Source organism: Maylandia zebra, linkage group LG17, assembly GCF_041146795.1.
Source record: "Maylandia zebra isolate NMK-2024a linkage group LG17, Mzebra_GT3a, whole genome shotgun sequence".
NCBI lineage: Eukaryota > Metazoa > Chordata > Actinopteri > Cichliformes > Cichlidae > Maylandia > Maylandia zebra.
Genome location: NC_135183.1, coordinates 37508727 through 37527108, shown reverse-complemented (window position 1 = coordinate 37527108; position 18382 = coordinate 37508727). Strand labels below are relative to the sequence as shown.

At 40.3% G+C, this 18382-nt stretch overlaps 1 protein-coding gene across 1 annotated transcript; it reads right to left on the bottom strand.

Moving 5' to 3' along the window:
• Positions 1-556: 556 nt before the first annotated feature.
• On the bottom strand, positions 557-17530 carry LOC106674480 (protein mono-ADP-ribosyltransferase PARP12). Its single transcript, XM_014407326.4, has 12 exons — positions 17112-17530; positions 16643-16778; positions 14431-15133; positions 14291-14341; positions 14077-14203; positions 11352-11517; positions 8233-8353; positions 8021-8117; positions 7237-7312; positions 6483-6613; positions 5405-5547; positions 557-5168 (listed from the first exon to the last, which is right to left on the bottom strand). Exons 1-12 carry the CDS (start codon positions 17387-17389, stop codon positions 4915-4917), a joined length of 2283 nt encoding a protein of 760 aa, XP_014262812.3. The 5' UTR covers positions 17390-17530; the 3' UTR covers positions 557-4914.
• Positions 17531-18382: the final 852 nt, after the last annotated feature.

Sequence of the window (18382 nt, the reverse complement as noted above, 5' to 3'; positions counted from 1 at the left end):
ACATTTAAAAAGCAGAAGTTGACCCAAAATACTTTAGAGACAGGTGCCTTTACAATCCAGCTCGCCAACAAGCTCACTTTTTAAAATGCAAGAACAGCAGTTAGCTGTGTTTTGTTGTGTTAACTCATTATTGTTGGAAAGTAAAAATCACAGCAATTTAGTGATCATTAAAATGCGTCCAGAATTTGCAAACTGATGATGATTAAGTTAGAAGTAAGTATTCCTCATTAACTGAAGGTGTTGGAACGCCTGAGCAGAGGGAAAATATGAATGTTGTTATTGTAAATATTATTGTAATCTTTATTTGTTCTTTTTCAGGGTTTTTGAGGGCAAAAAGAAGGTTTGTAAACCCACAGCTTATTGCTGAAGCTTGTTCGCCTTCATCGTTTTGCTCTTTAACAAATAAAGAGGGTTTTTTTGTTTTGCAGTTTTTTATCCTGCGACTGTGACTCCAAAAGGAAGTGCAGATCATCATATGTCCTGATGCAGACCATAATTTAGGCCACGTAAACCACAGTGGGCCATAATCAAGAACCACACCCGTGAACAGTCTCGATAACTCTTAAATAATTATTTATTTGAATGATTGCCAACATGCACACACACAAAAATCTGTTTTGATAGAACATTTCAGAAGAATAATAGCTTTAATAGTAGAACAGGTTTACAGTGAGCACATGTAAAGAATCTGGAGGCGCCATCGGCAAACTTTATGAAGCCTGAAACATCCTGTATGACTTTTTTGGGAGAGGGTGAGCCTTTGGAGGCATATCCTTGGAAGGTAACGCAGACTTCCACGTGTTAGTCAGCAGCTCTCATGACTGCTGTTTAAGGCATCAGGACCTCAAGCTATGCTCATGGAGTCTGTTCCTAACAGTTTCATCGGGAACATGCACATAAATATGCCATTCTGTAAGGCTTTGGCAGTGATCTTTCTATTACTTTCTGCATAAAGCAACAGATAGTGATCCTGCTGCTGGGTTGATGCCCTTCTATGGCCCTTTCAGGGTTTCCTCATGCACAGCCTGCCTGGCTGTAAGTACCCTCTCATACAGTGTCAAGAACAATAACAAAAAGCAAAACTAGTAGCATGGGGTATTTGTATTTTGTTATATCTGTTTCTAATCATTATAAATATATAACAGCTAATCCAAGTACTACTGACCAAGCGGGCTATGACTGCAAAAGAGCTAAAGAGAAAGGAAATACACACAATGTAACATTTAAACCATCTTCAAACAGAAATTAATTTTTTTTATCAACTGTTTTCTGCATTTACAGTCAGACTATGAACTAGAAAGACTGGCAAATGGAACGAGGTGCACTGTGCACAACAGGGCGAAGTGAACGTTTAACAACCACCACAGCATCACCTTTGTGCTGCACTAGAGCAGCGGTCCCCAACCCCCGGGCCATGGACCGGTACTGGCACATGAGTCGCTGGGTACGGGGCCGCGAGAGTTGAGGCTCGGTTGTGAAATTTATGTTTTTCATGGTTTTTATCGTTAACTCTGTTTCCCTGGGTCTTGTGTGTCTTATTTTGAAATAAATATTTACGCGTTACCATAGCGACCAGAGAGCATTAAGGGGCAGAGAGGAGGATGTTACTGTCAAGTGTTGTTGGCGCATTTCAGGAGGACGCTGCTAATAAAGTTACACAATTACACAGTGAAGTCACGTTTATTATTATATTTGTCTTGGTCGTATCATTTTATTCTCTTGTATTTATCCGCGACACCTTAAAAGCCGGTGTTCTGACAAACCATCCTACTTCCTAATTCCAGCACAAATGTAAGTAGGCATGACGGTTTGCCACTTAACTTTGCCCATCGGAGTATTCTTCTCGCTCATATTCACAAAGGTAGGACGGTTCGCCACTTAATTTCGTGTTGTGCGCATGTGTACAAACAACAGGTAGGATGGTTTGTCAGGTAGGATGGATTCCCGGAACACCGGTCTGTGAAAATATTGTCTGACATTAAACCGGTCCGTGGCGCAAAAAAGGTTGGGGACCGCTGGACTAGAAGGTCCATGTTTTTCGCTTTCCTTCTTCTCAAGCTTTTCCGAGCACAGTGAGTATCGCACACTGCTGCTGTTTGTTTCTATACGTGTTCCCAGACGTTGGTCCCTGCTTGCTGCTGACATTGCAAAGGTCATCTAAAACAGCAAAGCTATCATCAGGCACCAACACGCAGTCCGTCGTGTCTTGGACAAATCCTTACGAGAATCTGAGGCTCTAAACGCCTCCAACATTATCCCTTTTTATTATTTGATATGTTTTAGGTACGACGCTTTCGCATGATAACCACTAAACGTGGATGACGTATAAAACTTCCCGAGATAATCACGAGGAAAGCACTCAGGCTTTTCTTCTGATATGGTTAGCACGCTGCAGCATATCTATATTACTCGCATAAACCTGTCCTATGGGCGGTTTTTGCTAAGCCTGTATGCTTTGTCGAATTCTTCATTCTGTATTTATGTTGAGTATAACTAAATTCCTTCGCGTATGTTGAATGTCACAACCAGAGGTGGGACCAAGTCATTGTTTTGCAAGTCTCAAGTAAGTCTCAAGTCTTTATCCTCAAGTCTCAAGTCAAGTCTCAAGTAATGTCAGGCAAGTCAGAGTTGAGTCTCAAGTCACTGGTGTAAAAGTCCGAGTCAAGTCACAAGTCTTAAACTTTGAATTTCAAGTCCTTTCGAGTCTTTAAAAAAAAAACAAACGAAAAAAAGCATGTTGCAGTTATATGCTAAATGTAAATATTAGACCATGTAATTTTAAAATCTGTGTTTTTCTCAACACATGACAAAATAGTGAACTTAGAAAATATACACAAATTGTGAAATTGCACCTCTTTAAAATGCAGCTCAATTAAACCTAGCTCCAAGAATAATTTTCACCGACAGTTCTGAGATAAGCTGCATGTTATTCTTGGATGCGGTTGTAGGACTGGCTTTAAAATCGCATGACAAAAATATCATACACATTAAAAAAAACTGCATCACCAACGTAGCCTGGACAACATTTGCTAGTTAGATGAAGTCAGCTATCTCATCGTAGCATATTTATATGCATATTTATAATCATACGGTTCTTGGAGTGAGTGCATACACTCATGAAGTTTAGTAACTTCAGGTCACTGCAACAAGCCCAGGTACAGTTTACCGACAGATGGGTGCAGGACCTTGAAATGCACCGTGTAGAACGAAAGACCATCGTACGTATCATAAGTTTACCAGTCTCACAAATCCTCGTCATAAATACACATTCGTTAACCGTTTATTAATAGGACCTTTGAGCTCAACGGTAATTAATTAGTAGTGGAAATAATTTCTGGTAGCATCACAGAAATGTAGCAGTGACAACAATATTGTATGCTGTAATCGTACTGGGCAATTAGTGATACAAAAAACCTGTTTTATCCTGTGAATAAAAGTATATGTTTTTGTCAATGTACCATAATAACAGAAGCGAAACGCAATGTTGTGTCAGGACAATTCACTATTTATGCACAATAAATAAAGGAGCATAGCGCGACAATTTCTGTTCAGCGCCAGACTTGCTTGTAACCTATATCACCAATTATGTTATGAAAATGACGCATTAACTACAACAGCAGACTGACCTTCGTGTAAATGCTTGGAGCAGACTAACCTGTGAGCTGGAGTGTTCTGGGACGTTATATTTGATCTTTGAATGGCTGCAATCCAGGCCATCCGTCGCGTCTTTGTTACTTCGGAAACATGGCTCGAACAATTTCTCTTCAACGACGTAATCCGATAACAACCGATCTCTTTACCCGTCGGCTTCCCGTGGCTGTCATGCGACCGGCTATTGCAGTTAATAATACAACAGCTTCTTGACATTTTTGTGTTTCTTTTTATCGCTGTATAACTGATTTTAATTGAAAGCCTGCGTGCGCTAGTACCGCTTGCCACGAGTTCCCAGAATCCTTTGCGGTTCTACCCGTGAATGACGTCACATTTTCAATCTCTATATAATATGCATGTTAAATTTTATATTTGGGGTAAAATATCAAGTCTTTTCAAGTAAACCGGTTCAAGTCCAATTCAAGTCCCAAGTCATTGGTGTAAAAGTCCAAGTCAAGTCACAAGTCTTAGAACATTTTTTCAAGTCAAGTCTAAAGTCATAAAATTAATGACTCGAGTCTGACTCGAGTCCAAGTCATGTGACTCGAGTCCACACCTCTGGTCACAACAACAACAAATGGAGACATCATCGCATTGTCAGGGTGATAAATATGAAAACTTAAAGACATGGCTTAAAATAGATGTTAATAACTGCAATGTTATTAAAAAACTTTTCTTTAGATTGGCCCACCATTAAGGAGATACATACAGATATATGCTAAGATCATTAGCGATACAAAATGTCATTATTACATTTTGTATAAAAGTTAGTGTCATTTCTATAAAAAACACCTCAGCAAATGGGATTGTGCCAGCCTGGTTTTATGTGCATCTTTTGCACATAAAAGATGCAAAAGATGCACATATGTCTTCATGTGCAACATGAAGACAGACTGACTGGAAATGTTTGTGATTTGTGGAAATTTGTCTTCTTTTAAAAATCACTTTGCATTTGGTCGAGTTGAAAAAGATTGAGCATCGAAACAAACAAAAGAAACTTGCTTATTCAGCATTTTCATCATTAAACCTAATTAAACCTAAAATAGCAACTGACTGGGAAGCTAGTTTTACCAAGTATTTCCCAGGACAATTCACACATTTTTACCAACATTGCTAAATGCTTAATGGTAAACATGTGGTTCTCATATCTCTTTTCTACTCTGAGTACTCAAAGTTACATTTGTCTCACTATCAGCACATGAAAGAAACTGTGCTGGGTTGGTAAGCTGATAGGGTAGCTGGTTTCTTTCACCAGTACACTGTCTAATTGTACTGTATCAGGTACTCGGGGTAGATCTGGTGCTTCTCAAACACCACAAATATGGTGGGGTCCATTTCATCGTCTACACAGCTGTCATAGAGGTTTATGCCCCCTCCGTCTTTTGAAGGAGGTTGGCAATAATCGGAGGACCCTTTGGTGTAGTCTCCCACCAGCACCCGTGAGATGAACATGGCTCGGACGTCAGCGTCACCGGTGAAGTCGTGGGAGTATTTGGCATCGCGGGCAAAGTAACTGCCTGTGTTTAGACACCAAAAGGTACAATTGTGAAAAAATGTATTTGTGGGGAAGGAAACTGGTAAACATGCAGAGGTGATTACACGGTGAAAAATCAATGTTTTCCATAAGAATAACTCCACAGGACTCACGGTGTCACAAAGATGAGCGTGGCTGGAGTCTTTGCTTTTTAAATCTATGCTGAACATGTGCTGAATAACCAATAACTATTTCAGCACGAACATTTCTTCCACTCACCTTTGCCATAAGCCATTCCATGAGTTCTGCAGTCGAAGTTGTTGTGGCAGATGGTGTTTACAGATTTGGAGTCGATGCCATGAAAAAGCCTTAGTTCAGGCACATCTCTCCCTCGGTTTTTGGTCCTCATCTGATTCTTCTGCCTTGAAAAAGGAGACAGGAAACAAATTAAAGCAAGCTGTAAGAGTGTGAATCATGGTCTTGTGTCTTTGAGCCTGTGTTTTAAGTTTTTTTATGCTTTGAGTTTTCTGTGAGCTCATGATTTGTTCTTTTGGATGTTGAGACGCAGTTTATGTTCTAGCTCTGTATTCACTCCTTTCAATATATTATTGTTTCACATTGCTTCTGTGTTCGTCATTAGGTTATGTAATCTTTAGTCATCATCTTTTATGACCCTGTCCCGTCTCCCCAGTCAGTCACGTCTCCATGTTCCCGTCACTGTGTCAAGTTCACATGTCTTAGTCTGTGTCTTTGTGGTCTGAGTCTCCCTTTGTTCTCATGGTTGTGTTCTCCTCCACAGTATATTTTACTACATATAATATCCCCATAGGTCACATTATATCTGGAAGAAAACAAGCCATGAAATTTTGGGAAGTCTTTGTAGATCTCCAAGGTAACACTGGGTAACGGTCTAGATCCAGGCAAGGATATAAAGAAAAAGTAGAGAAAAGGTCAGAAAGTGTGCATGCTAATAGTAGACATTGAATAAAAGATGGACCAAGCCTGTGGCTCTGAAAAGCAACACCACTGTGGGCAGCTTAAATCTCTATATTCAGGGGGCAGCAGGGGGCAAAAAACTGAAAAAGTGGTCAGTTTATTGAAATGCATGAAAAAAGATCTTCTTAGTACGTTTATGACTTCTTTAAATATTTTCCTATTGGGTTGATTTTCTCCATTAATAGTTTAAAGTCTACTTTAATACAACATGAGTTTCGTAAATGATGCTGTTACTTTATCAGACAGGGGTGGCTACTTGCACAGATACAATAACCTGGTTAGAATCTATCGTAGACACAAGCTGTCAGCCAAATTTAACAAGCGGCTGATGCATGGATATTAACTGGATGTCGGTACGTACAACTGAAAGGCCGCCCAAAGACTTTGGTTCTGAATTCTCTCAATGTTGATGATATCAAAGCCTCTCATGGTTTTACAGAAAAGAGCTTCAACCTCCTTAAATTCTCTTGAGCTGCTCTGGAGGGAGATTTGCTGTAAGAAAACAGAGAAACATAGAAAATGTTCAGTCACAATAACATTGAACAAAAACAAGCTGTAATCACAATTTTAAAACACCATCATCAAACACAGAAACAGAAAGAATTATTAACTTTTTTTTTTACTTTGGCTTCTAAACAACACTTTTTTTCAACACTTGCTGAAGGAAATATTTGGTTTTTTTGCTGAATACTTTATTATGTTCCATTTAGCTAACATAGCATCTTTGCTGGCTGAAGAAACAGATAATCAGGCTGTGCTGATGTAAAACAACAAAACAATGAAATGAAAAAAGAAACAGCAGATATCTAGCAATACTGAAATCATTGACTGTCTTTTTTTTGAAAATTAAAAATACAAAGTCTTATATCAGAATAAACTGAGGCATCGAGTTTTCAGCAGCCGTACTAAAGAAAGTTGACTCCTAAAATCTGCAAACATGTGAAAAACAACCTCAGCTATCTGGTACTAATTATCCCATTTTGTTAAAAATTACACTGCAAACAATAAGAAATAATAGATTACAATTACTCAATGATGTTTACATTTAGAAATGACTGTGAGCTAAACCAACAGAGGAAAATTATATTTTTTACATTTGTTGGTTTTCACAGTACCGAATATCCTGTTTCAGGGATCTGTGTCTTGTCCCAGTTGTCCGGTACTGGGCCAACATTTTGAACCACAGGCCTTCTGCAAACAGAAATGATAAGGAAAGCTTTCATTATTGTTCGTTTTAAAACCCCAAAACACATTTATAGTTATATCAGTACTGAAATTAATTAAAATTAAAATCGTCATTTTCCCTATTAAAAGCCGTAATAACAATAGTACGATTTTTTACTGGATTTTTAAAAAGATTATTATTATTATTATTATTGCAAATTCATCAATAAAACTACCAACAAAAACTTAACAATTCAGATTTATGTCTGAGGCTGCAATTTTTGGATTGCAATGATTTGTTTCACATTAGAGCACAGAGAACATGTGGAATGTTTAAACTGGAAAAACTGCACCATCATAACAAAAACGTTCATGTGTAGCATCCCCTTTTCTAACAACAGTCCACAAATGTCTGTGAACTGAGACCAGTTGCGAGAGAGAGATGCTCAACATTCCTATTTTTAATGCAGTGCCACTTGAGTGCTCAAAGATCTCATCAACTAGTGATTTTTGGCCCGAGATTGTTCCAAATAAAGTCTTTGTAGATCTCCAAGGTAATACTGTGGTAAGGTCTAGATACAGGAAAAGGAAAGTATATAAAACCATATCTAGAGCTTTGATTGTCTCAATGAGAAGAGTAAACCGAACAAGAACATGAATTCTCCTCCCCAATTAGAATGAACTTCTCAGATGTAAGAACACCGCAGAGAATAAGCTGCTCTTGGGATGACGTACCTGACTTTCTTTGTTCGGACGTCTACAGCAGAGACAAACCGTGGCCGTCTGCACACGAGCGTCTTCGTGCCATTAAGGTTGTTTGTCTGCATCATGTCTGACGGGTAAGAAAAAAAACATAAATAAAAGTTTAAACTTGTGCAATGATTATGACACCACTTTTAAAACACAGAAATCAGCGATCAGATACAGTTTCCATATTCTTTGTTTACCATCGAAACTGAGTGAATACGAGTGTGAACCAGCAGTAAACTCCACAACGTCTTTATTATTGCCCAGGAACAACTTCTCCAGCTTTGTGCTGTTGATGTCTGCTGCTTCATGTCCACCAATCTGCAAAGTAAGAAAGGCGAGCAGGTCTTTAAACGCATAACAAACAGGAATTGCCATATGAACAATAAATCGTTGGGAAGCAAAAGAATATTGTCTAAAGAGCTTGTAATATTATAAAGGTCTCAAGGTAGAAATTCCCAAGTTAGCATAGCCACAATTATGAAAACAGTAACATTTGGTTTGGCAGAGTCGTCATGCTGGACGTCCTTCCTCACCGAGCTCATTTATGTGGCGCTCATGTGGCATGGCTTTGAACTTTTGAACCCCTGACACCAGATTTGTGTTTTGGTATCAAACTAGGGATCTTTTGCATGTTAGGTATATGTGTTAACGACCACAGCTGGAGCCTTAAGATTTTTAAAATTTGATCTTAGGTTGCAGACATTTTATATGAAAATGGAAGAAAAGCAAAGCATGGTGCATTCATTTGGTTGGTAGCATGTAATTCTTCCTCTTTCCTATAAATCAAAAGGTAAGTGACTGCTTATTTTAGTATTAAAAATCTCAACAATTCAGAATATGAGATGAGATATGAGAGGAATACATTTGGTAGGTAAAAGAAAAAGATTAGGAGATGAGCTGTAAATAAGAGAATAGAGCAAGTAAAACATTAACCATGAAACAAATAAATCAGGATATAAAGAAGGCCAAAATAAAAAAAACTAAAAAAGCACGCTGGGCCACAGCCAGTGTAACTCAAACTGCTGAGAAATATCATGATCTTAATTTAGTTTAAGAGTAAATCTCTGCCAGCTTCACTTCTTTCTCCTTTGTGTGCATCATTTATTGCAGTTTACATGTAGTATTAACTGCAGCAGTAGGTGCCATTGATAATGTGACTGAGACAGATGTACAGTGGCACAGATCAGCTCCACCTGCTCTTCATGCTGAGGCACGCCGGATATAAAACTCTGACCTGCTGCAGCTATTTTTCCATGTTTGTTCACTGTTTCACAAACATATCAGTCAGGAACTACTTCACCCGTACACCCCTCCTAAGACGTGGAGTTATTCATGGCAAAGACTTTAACCTTTGGTTTGTTAAACGATGTTTAACAAACAGACTACTGTAATTCATTATTATCAGGATGTCCAAAAAACTCGCTGAAAAGCCTTCAGCTAATCCAAAATGCTGCAGCAAGAGTCCTGACAGGGACTAGAAAGAGAGAGCAGATTTCTCCTGTTTTGGCTTCCCTTCATTGGCTTCCTGTTAAGTCCAGAATTGAATTCAAAATCCTGCTCCTCACATACAAGGTCTTAAATAATCAGGCCCCATCTCATCTTAATGACCTTGTAGTACCATATCACCCTATTAGAGCACTTCGCTCTCGCTCTGCAGGCCTACTTGTTGTTCCTAGAGTATTTAAAAGTAGAATGGGAGGCAGAGCCTTCAGTTTTCAGGCCCCTCTTCTGTGGAACCAGCTTCCAGTTTGGATTCAGGAGACAGACACTATCTCTACTTTCAAGATTAGGCTTCAAACTTTCCTTTTTGCTAAAGCATATAGTTAGGGCTGGACCAGGTGACCCTGAATCCTCCCTTAGTTATGCTGCAATAGGTGTAGGCTGCCGGGGGATTCCCATGATGCATTGAGTTTTTCCTTTCCAGTCACCTTTCTCACTCACTATGTGTTAACAGACCTCTCTGCATTGAATCATATCTGTTATTAACCTCTGTCTCTCTTCCACAGCATGTCTTTATCCTGTCTTCCTTCTCTCACCCCAACCGGTCGCAGCAGATGGCCCCGCCCCTCCCTGAGCCTGGTTCTTCCGGAGGTTTCTTCCTGTTAAAAGGGAGTTTTTCCTTCCCACTGTCGCCAAAGTGCTTGGTCATAGGGGGTCATATGATTGTTGGGTTTTTCTCTGTATCTATGAAGCGCCTTGAGGCGACTTTTTGTGTGATTTGGACTATATAAATAAAATTGAATTGAATTAAAAAGATCAGAAAGTGTAAGCTCTGAATGGCTGCAACGTCAAACTTAAATGGTAGTGGAAAATTATTTACTTTAACCTTCTAAGACCTGAACTCTTCCACAGCAGCATTTTTATTTTCTCTTTGATATTTGGGCTGATTGGGTCCTGATAAATGTAAAAACAAAGAATTACCAGATTTTTTTGTTTTTACCTAATTTTTGTTTCTAAGAAAAATAAGAGCCACATATGAGGATATTCATTTAAAAATTTCGATAGAACAGAAGCAGTATAATGTCCTCGTAAGTGGATCTCAGGCCCTTGTAGAGCAAAATTGAGTATTTTGATCTAACTAACCCAAAATGTGATGTCCACATATGTGGACGCCAGGTCCTAGGAGGTTAATACAGTTTCCATAAAACAACAGAGCTATACTAAAATTTAAGTGAGTAATGATGTTTATACTACAAGATGATGTCAGTCTGTTTTGTTGTCATTGTGATGTTGTGCATCGTATTGACAAAATAAAGTGTGTTATACCGCTCTACCATCACACAAAAAGTTGAAGCTGTGGACACTGGGCTGCTAGCAAACAGACGAACAAACAGAACCCATCACTTACTCGCTCCCTTCAGCAGAGAATGAAAAACAGCAAATGCTCTTACGTAATAAATGTGACAGTATGAGCTTTTGGATTTAGCAACAAACTCTTGCTGATATGTTAAATGTGTCAGAGTTTTTTATTTGCATGTCCACAAAACTAGCATGCATTTGGAGTCTTGTTTAAAGTTTCTTGACAAAATTAATGTAGCTCTGTTCTCCAAATGTGGTCGTGTTCAGTTTTAAAAAGTAAAACAAAAACACAACAACGGTGAAAATGAGGCTTTGAAATGCAATCGACAAACTAATGGGTGACGCAAAGACGACTGTCTTCACTGTTTATCAAAGAGTGCAAACAACCTTTTTAGTAAACAGTCAGTTACACATTTTATATGTTTGTACAGCGGTCTGTTAGAGTTATGTCCTAATATTGTCTTTTTCTTAACAACATAAAAATTTAAAATACGATAACAATAATGTTGTTACTCACAGCAGATGCAAACATGTTCCACCTCCCAAACTCATCCTGCCAGTACCAAAGCCACTCGGTGGTGTGGATGAAGGTCGGCTCAGTCACCGAGTTTTCTGTCGAGAGCCGACGTACCTGCTTCAGTCCGCAGGTCATCGTGTCAAAGTGCACGGCTGGGCTGGTGCTACTGCAGACACACAATTAAAACAAAATGAATCCACTGCTAGCTGTGTACTGCGTGTGTGTCATTTGAAAACACAGCATTAAGACATTTCTTGTAGTTGGTCATCAGGTTTGCACACATCAGCGAGGGATCTTAGACCACTCCTTTTTACAGAAACTCTTTAAACCCTTCAGGTTCTTGGGTTCCACTGAACAACTCAAAGCTTCAGCTCCCTCCACAGATTTTCTATAGGACAGGTCTGGAGACTGTCTGGGCCACTCCATGACCTTTGCTCTTCTTTAGCCACTTCTTTGTTGACTTGGTATGTTTTGGGTCACTGCCATGCTGGAAAATCTGTCCACTCAGTGGTCACGCTGCGGGAGGGAAGTTCTCTTCAAGATTGTACGGTGCATGGCCCTGTCCATTTAGGATGGGAATTGATAAGAATTTAGCGATTCCGATTAAATGATTGATATCAATTATCAATTCTTCATGGCTTTCACTGGCTCTGCTTTGAGTCGCCACCATCTCTAAGCAGCATAGCAAAGACATTACATTCATGGAAGTTAATTACATGCTGTGTGGTCAAATGTTTGTGCATGTTGGAGGGATTTCCCATCCTTCTTGTGTTTTGTGGTCATTACTGAAAAATGTAAAAATGTATTACACAAATTACACAAAACCCTTTTTTTTTAAATAATGCAGTACATACTGTAACTACTTGTTACATTACTCTTTACATTACCTAAAATACTAAAACACACTGTCATAATAACCAGTTAATAGTATAATAGTACAAACCTTAGGCTACAGTCCAGCACACCAACACAAATCATGACGACACGAGGACACACATATGATCCTAGTCATAGTATTTAGGTGTCAACAAAAAGCTGCCAACACAGAGCAAAGATGAAAACCAGCACAAAGAGCGATCGCCATGGTGATTCTACTTTAGAAACATGAACAGGTAGAAAGAGAGTCTGCAGCCTGACTGCTCATCAGTTTGTTACTTGTTGAAGTTCAGGCTCTGGCTGATGGGCTGCGGCTTTAACATTACTTTGGGTTCTTGGCTGGCTTAGTATTAGCATGCTCTCTGTGCAAAGAGCCAAAGTTGTGTTACCACCATAGTGCAGCTGTTTCTGTCCTAGATGCAGTTTCCACTTTACCATCACACTCTTGTCTGTTTTTTTGTGCAATAAGAATAAAAGGACAGTCCATATCCAGGCTATAGACTGTGCCACTATTTTCCTCCTCCAACAAACTGAAATCAGCTGATTTGGACAACAGGGAACTGGTTCTCTACAAGAACTGGATCCTGATTCTCAAACCTACTGTCCATTAGAACCTCATTCTGGGGAACTCATTCTGAACGCTTAGCAGAAAACAGCGCTTGACTGTGGTAAAAGTGTTCTTTAGCTCATATTCAGCATTTCTCTTCTGCCAAACATGGTGGCCAAAGAGATCGACTGACTGACCACAACACTTTCTCCCAAGCCTTCTCTCAATCATGAAGATGTTCACTTGAGCAGGTGGACCTTAAGGTTGCAGCAAGATTTCTATCTATTCTGCTTTAAACGCAGTTGAGATCAGGAGTAATGATAATGGTAATTTGTTGGAAATTCATGTCAACTCAATGTGCTTAACACTGAACATAAAAACATAAAAACCTGGTCACCAAACCGCAACCACCACACTCCACACAGCTTCCCGTGACACTGGGGGAGACAGAGTTCTGTCTGCATGTCAGAGATCAAATCCTTATTTCACTCAGCGACATGCAGGTCAAAGAACTTTTCTGTGATATGTTGATATTCTATCTGCTTCCATCAAAATAAGTAACTAACATAAAACTACCATAAAATTGTGTTCATTTCACTTTAAGTGAGCAAACTTACAAATTCAGCAAAGAATCAAATATTTTATTTTAATATTTATCCAAAGCGTTGCGCCTGAAACCGCCGTATTGTAGCGTCCCTCCAACAGGAGACAGAGACGGTCAGGATTCCGTGTACCAGCTGTTCATTAGGAACAGTAACACAGTCGGCTGTGGGCTGTAGACAACGCCAAAACAAAGAGAGCGCTCCCTGAAGAACAAAAACAATCCCTCTGTCTCCTCTTGAACTTGTGCTACATTTCCCCACCCCCCACACACACACACACACACACACACACACACACACACACACACACACACACGCTCCATAACTCCCACCCCCATACATACACTCTCAGCCAACCACAAGCATGTTCTCCTACAGACTCTCTGTCACAGGTGTTTGATATGATCGACAGGCTTAACAGCCTCTAGATTATTACACCTTCAAGGACACTCAGTAAATCACATCATTGCACGTGTGGAGCAAGTCCATCATAGCTGTGTGACAAATCTGAACACAATAACGCTGATGACACAACGATCAGATTAACTTGCAATCCAGTTTGTTACATACTAACATCACAGAGAGCCAGCGCTTCCTAAAACCAAAGCTTTCTGAAGCATTTTACCTTCAAAAAATCTGGAAACGCCCAAACCTTTTATCTAAAATTGAGATGTCTGAGTTGCAGAATAAATGTAAGTACCTGTATGAGTTACTGGGGTCACAGTAGTCTCTCTCAATTGTCTCATTATCGGGCAAATCAGTCCACTGGTGTCCCTCTTGGACCTGCCATCGGTACGGCATCTTGTCATGAGCTTTAAAACATCGATCTAAGAAGAAAGAAGAAAGACAGCTGGTCAAAGTCAAGAAAGAACTACATTAACGCCTCAAACACTTACTAACCATGACTTTCTCACCTTGATGTTTGCAGTGACCTTTGATAAAGTACATGCAGATCCCTGTTTTATCTGAAAGAAACAGGAGATATTTCACAGGCTTCATTCAGACAGCAGTTTTAGTTCATCTCCCCACAGAAGTGTTTTCAGCCGTTGTTTACCTCTGACAGGGCTCTGTCTATTGTTCTGCCATCCGCCGCCTCTAGCAGCTACATCACTGACAGCAGCACGAATGTCACTTAAGGAACGAGTATTTTGAAAAAGCCGATGGTTGCCCCTGTTGCCGCCTCTCCCTCTAAAAGGCACAGCAGCTTTTTTTGGACGCCATGTCCGGTTTTGGCTTACATCATTTTCGCTGCTCGCATCGTTGTCGCTAGTGGCGGCAGAGATGTCACTAGTGGGAGAGTTTTCATCGTCGCTTTCATTCAGTCCATCGCTGGAGTACAGGTCAAAGGCGTCAATGTTTGCAGCAATGTCACTAAGTGAACAGGCCTGATCCTGCACCGGGCGGCTGCTGTGGCTTCCTCTGTTCCCCCTAAAGCCACTGTTGCCCCAAGTATCTCTCCAACCTCTGCTGAGCTGATGGCCACCTCTGCCTCTCTGACTTTGTTGACCATGGTCACTGACTCGAGCCACCTTCAAAGCTTGTTTATTTGCATAAGTAGCCTTCAAGGATTGAAAGAGTGTGTCAGGTACGCCTCTAGCTTGCAAAGCTCTGAATGGCTGTGGAGCATTAAAATCGTGGTTCTTCCAGCAGCTGCATTCACGGCTGATGTAGGTCTCACAGATGTGGAGCCTCTTGCAACCATCACCATCCTGACACCTGCCAAACAGTCCAACACCGTTGTTGTAGTCGTGGCATATCTGGAGATATGGAGAGAGGAAAAGATGAAAAGTGAAGGTTATAATCACAGACTGTAAATCAAACCTGGATTATAATCATATATTCTACATAAACGATAGATAGAACTGTCTGACATTCCTGTTTGATTTGTTGTTGTTTGTTTTGTTTTGACTTTAAAAAGGCACTGTACATGTAAGCTGTATAAATAAGTAAGACAGGAAAGACTGAGAGCATAAGCTTGATTTGAATCAGTTTAGGTCATTTTGTCATAAACTTCTAAAAAACAGGTAAATTCAAGGAGAGATGCAACCATTTGAATCTCCCCCTGCTGGGCATTAAACAAAATGCAGGCATTTAAAGAACTTTCATTTAACACAGTGGTTCCCAAACTTTTTTTTGCTAGCCCCTCCCCTTTGTCTTACAAGAAAACGAAATTCGTCACGCAACGTCAAACGTATGTGCCTTTTGTCACGTCACGCCGTGCGCCACGTTAATGGCTGTATCCCAATTCAGTGTCTGCAGCCTTAAAGTACGCAGCCTCAACGATCCTCAAGGGCCGCGTACTCAAAGACCGCTAAGGCCGGAAGTGCGAGGCTTGTGAAATGGGACGGTCTAGCCTCCGTTGCGCTGCCCAGGTTGCCTAGCAACCATGATACTAACAGCTGGAAACGTGTCATACAGCTGTGTTTGACAGAAATGAAGGAGAAAATATTTTGTTCATTTGTTTGTTTCTACATAAGCTTTGATCATTCTCTGTAAGATTAAGCTCAGCTATTGAACGGCGTATATTTTAAAGTAAAGGCTTTAAAACCAAGTTAGCACAAACGTCACTAATGTCACATAACTTTGCCGACATGTGACCAACAGTAATGTTTTAATGTTCTTCGTTATTAAACATTTGCACATAAATAAGTGACATAATATTCATTACTTACTTAAAGTTTACTCTTCAGGCGCCCTTCACCCACCGTTTTTTTTTTTGCAAAATTATCCACACCCACCGCCGCGCTATGCATTCTGGGATAATTGGGCCACGAAGTCTACACCGCCACAGCCTTAAAATTCAGGGAAATGAAGGACGCATTTCAGGGCCGCATTTCGAGCAGCCTTTGAATTGGGACAGCCTTCGTCGCATCGCGGTGACGTAATCGGCCTTGAAATGCGGCCTTTAAGGCTGCAGACCCTGAATTGGGATACAGCCATCGTTTACATTAGATCAATCTCTACAATGGCGGATAGAGACAAAATACTGTTAATATGACTATCTGCAGTTTTTACACGCTTACATTTACACACACAGTTGCTGTCCCTCCGTTTAGAAAGGCAGAGACGTCAATGGTGTAATTATTTTACATTTTTTCTCAATAGCTATATTTTTCAAAAAAAAAAAACATTTTTAAAGAAAAACACTTTCAATTCATTTAAAAACAAAAGTAACATGTTAGTGGAAACAGCGGGTGTGGCATTGTGTCGTAGGAATGCAAACTAGACTGACTCGTCCGGTTCATGCTGTGTGTTGTTAGACTTACATCAGGAAGAACTGTGTGGTCACTCTGCAGCAGCAGGGTGCACAGCTCCTCTCGGCTCAGGCTCTCCAGCTCATGCTCCCTCAGAAGTCTTTGGTTATGCTCAGACGTCAGCTCATGGGAGAAGCTGCAGCCCCTCCTGTTGTAACAGAATCCACACAGCTGAGTCATGACGGTAAGTACTCAGTAAAAGAAAAGAAAAAACCCCAAAACAATAATGACAACAACAAAAAAGCTGTCATGTACGTCATGGGTTATCTTTCTGGTAGAAAGTCCGTTTGCAAGTCAAAAGACGGCGCGATAACTCATGGACAGAATTATATGAAAGTCAAGTTCAGCGTTTTGGGAAAAATGTTTTAGCAGGATTCGCCCAATAATAGGTTTGATGTACAGCTGGGTAGAGCCAGCATCCGTTTAACTTCGAAGACTCAGACAATAAGCTGTTTATTTACTTTAAGTCCAGCATGTTTACCTGAGCTGAGTGAACTGACAGAATCCGCTGAAGAGGATGTTTTTACACAGGTGCAGACCCCTGCACGTCCCCGGGCAGTCTTTGGCTCTGCAAAGTCTCAGGCGGGTCCTGGCCACCACCTTCGGCTGTCCGTTTGGACAACACCGAGCAAATTTCTCTCGGTTAGAAATGATCTCCGACACCTTCGTGGGATCTCCGGAAAACAGATTATACACTAAATCCTCCGTGTTGACTGCTCCTTGGCCGGCGCAGATCATTTTCAGTATTTCCGTCTCCATCGTGTCCGAGCTCTGCCTGCGTTAACTTCCACCTGTGAGACCAAACCGCAGCTTGACGACAGCGGCCGCTGGTTTCATGGGAGGAGGAAATCTTCGGTATCATTTCTGACGATTGGAAAGCGAAACTGAACTATTTTTATCTTGGACTGATGCTGTAATGCTGCTGATGTCCACTTGGGGGCGTCACCGCGCTGTATGACCTCCATAGACCTCGACTGAAAATGAAAAGAAGGGCTTACTTTTGCTTCACAGCTGAAACATGTCCAGTAATGAAAACACATGGCGTCACAATGCGTCTATGGCTCTGTGGATGTGTCGTTGCGCAACAGCCCATCTCCTGTATACTACTGCACAGACTGTGCTGGGCTATAGAGCAAACTCTTATGACAGCTCGTATGGATGGGCCATTGCGAAGGAACTGGATTAACTGTATTTTTAATTAATTACTTAATTAATTAAGTTACTAATTACTTCTCCAAAAAAAGAAATCACTTTACTTTACTGATTACTAATTTTCAAAAGTAATTAGTTACTTTATTACTTAGTTACGTTTAAAAAACATATGCAACCTGAATACATTATAAAGTACTATTGCTTTATAACGTATTCAGGTATCAGCCAAAGTCTATTTTTTCTGCATAATCCATCACTTAAAATTGAATCAAATGAAAAAGTATCTTTTAAAACTTAGTATTAGTTTTAATCATGCAGAGTGTACAGCGGATGACAATGTTTTTACAGAATCAAAGTAATGTGAGTACTTCCAACGCTGCATGGTCGCACTCTCTCCCGAGCTCCATAGTATCCGTTGATCTACACACGTCTGCTGCTGCCACAGACGTCGCGCGCTCGTATGTCACTCTCACAAATAAAATCACGGTTCAGTAACGCAGTAGCGCTTACAGGAAAGTAGCAGTAATCTAATTTCTCTTTTGCAATAGTAATATTGTACTTCACTTAAAAATTGGAAAAAAGTAATCAGATTACAGTAGT

Coding starts and splice junctions, on each gene's coding strand:
- LOC106674480 (XM_014407326.4), bottom strand. CDS start 17,389: ATGGAGACGGAAATACTGAAAATGATCTGCGCCGGCCAAGGAGCAGTC. Junction 15,134..16,642: donor ACCACACAGTTCTTCCTGAT/GTAAGTCTAACA, acceptor CCATATCTCCAG/ATATGCCACGACTACAACAA. Junction 8,118..8,232: donor GTATTCACTCAGTTTCGATG/GTAAACAAAGAA, acceptor CTTACCCGTCAG/ACATGATGCAGACAAACAAC.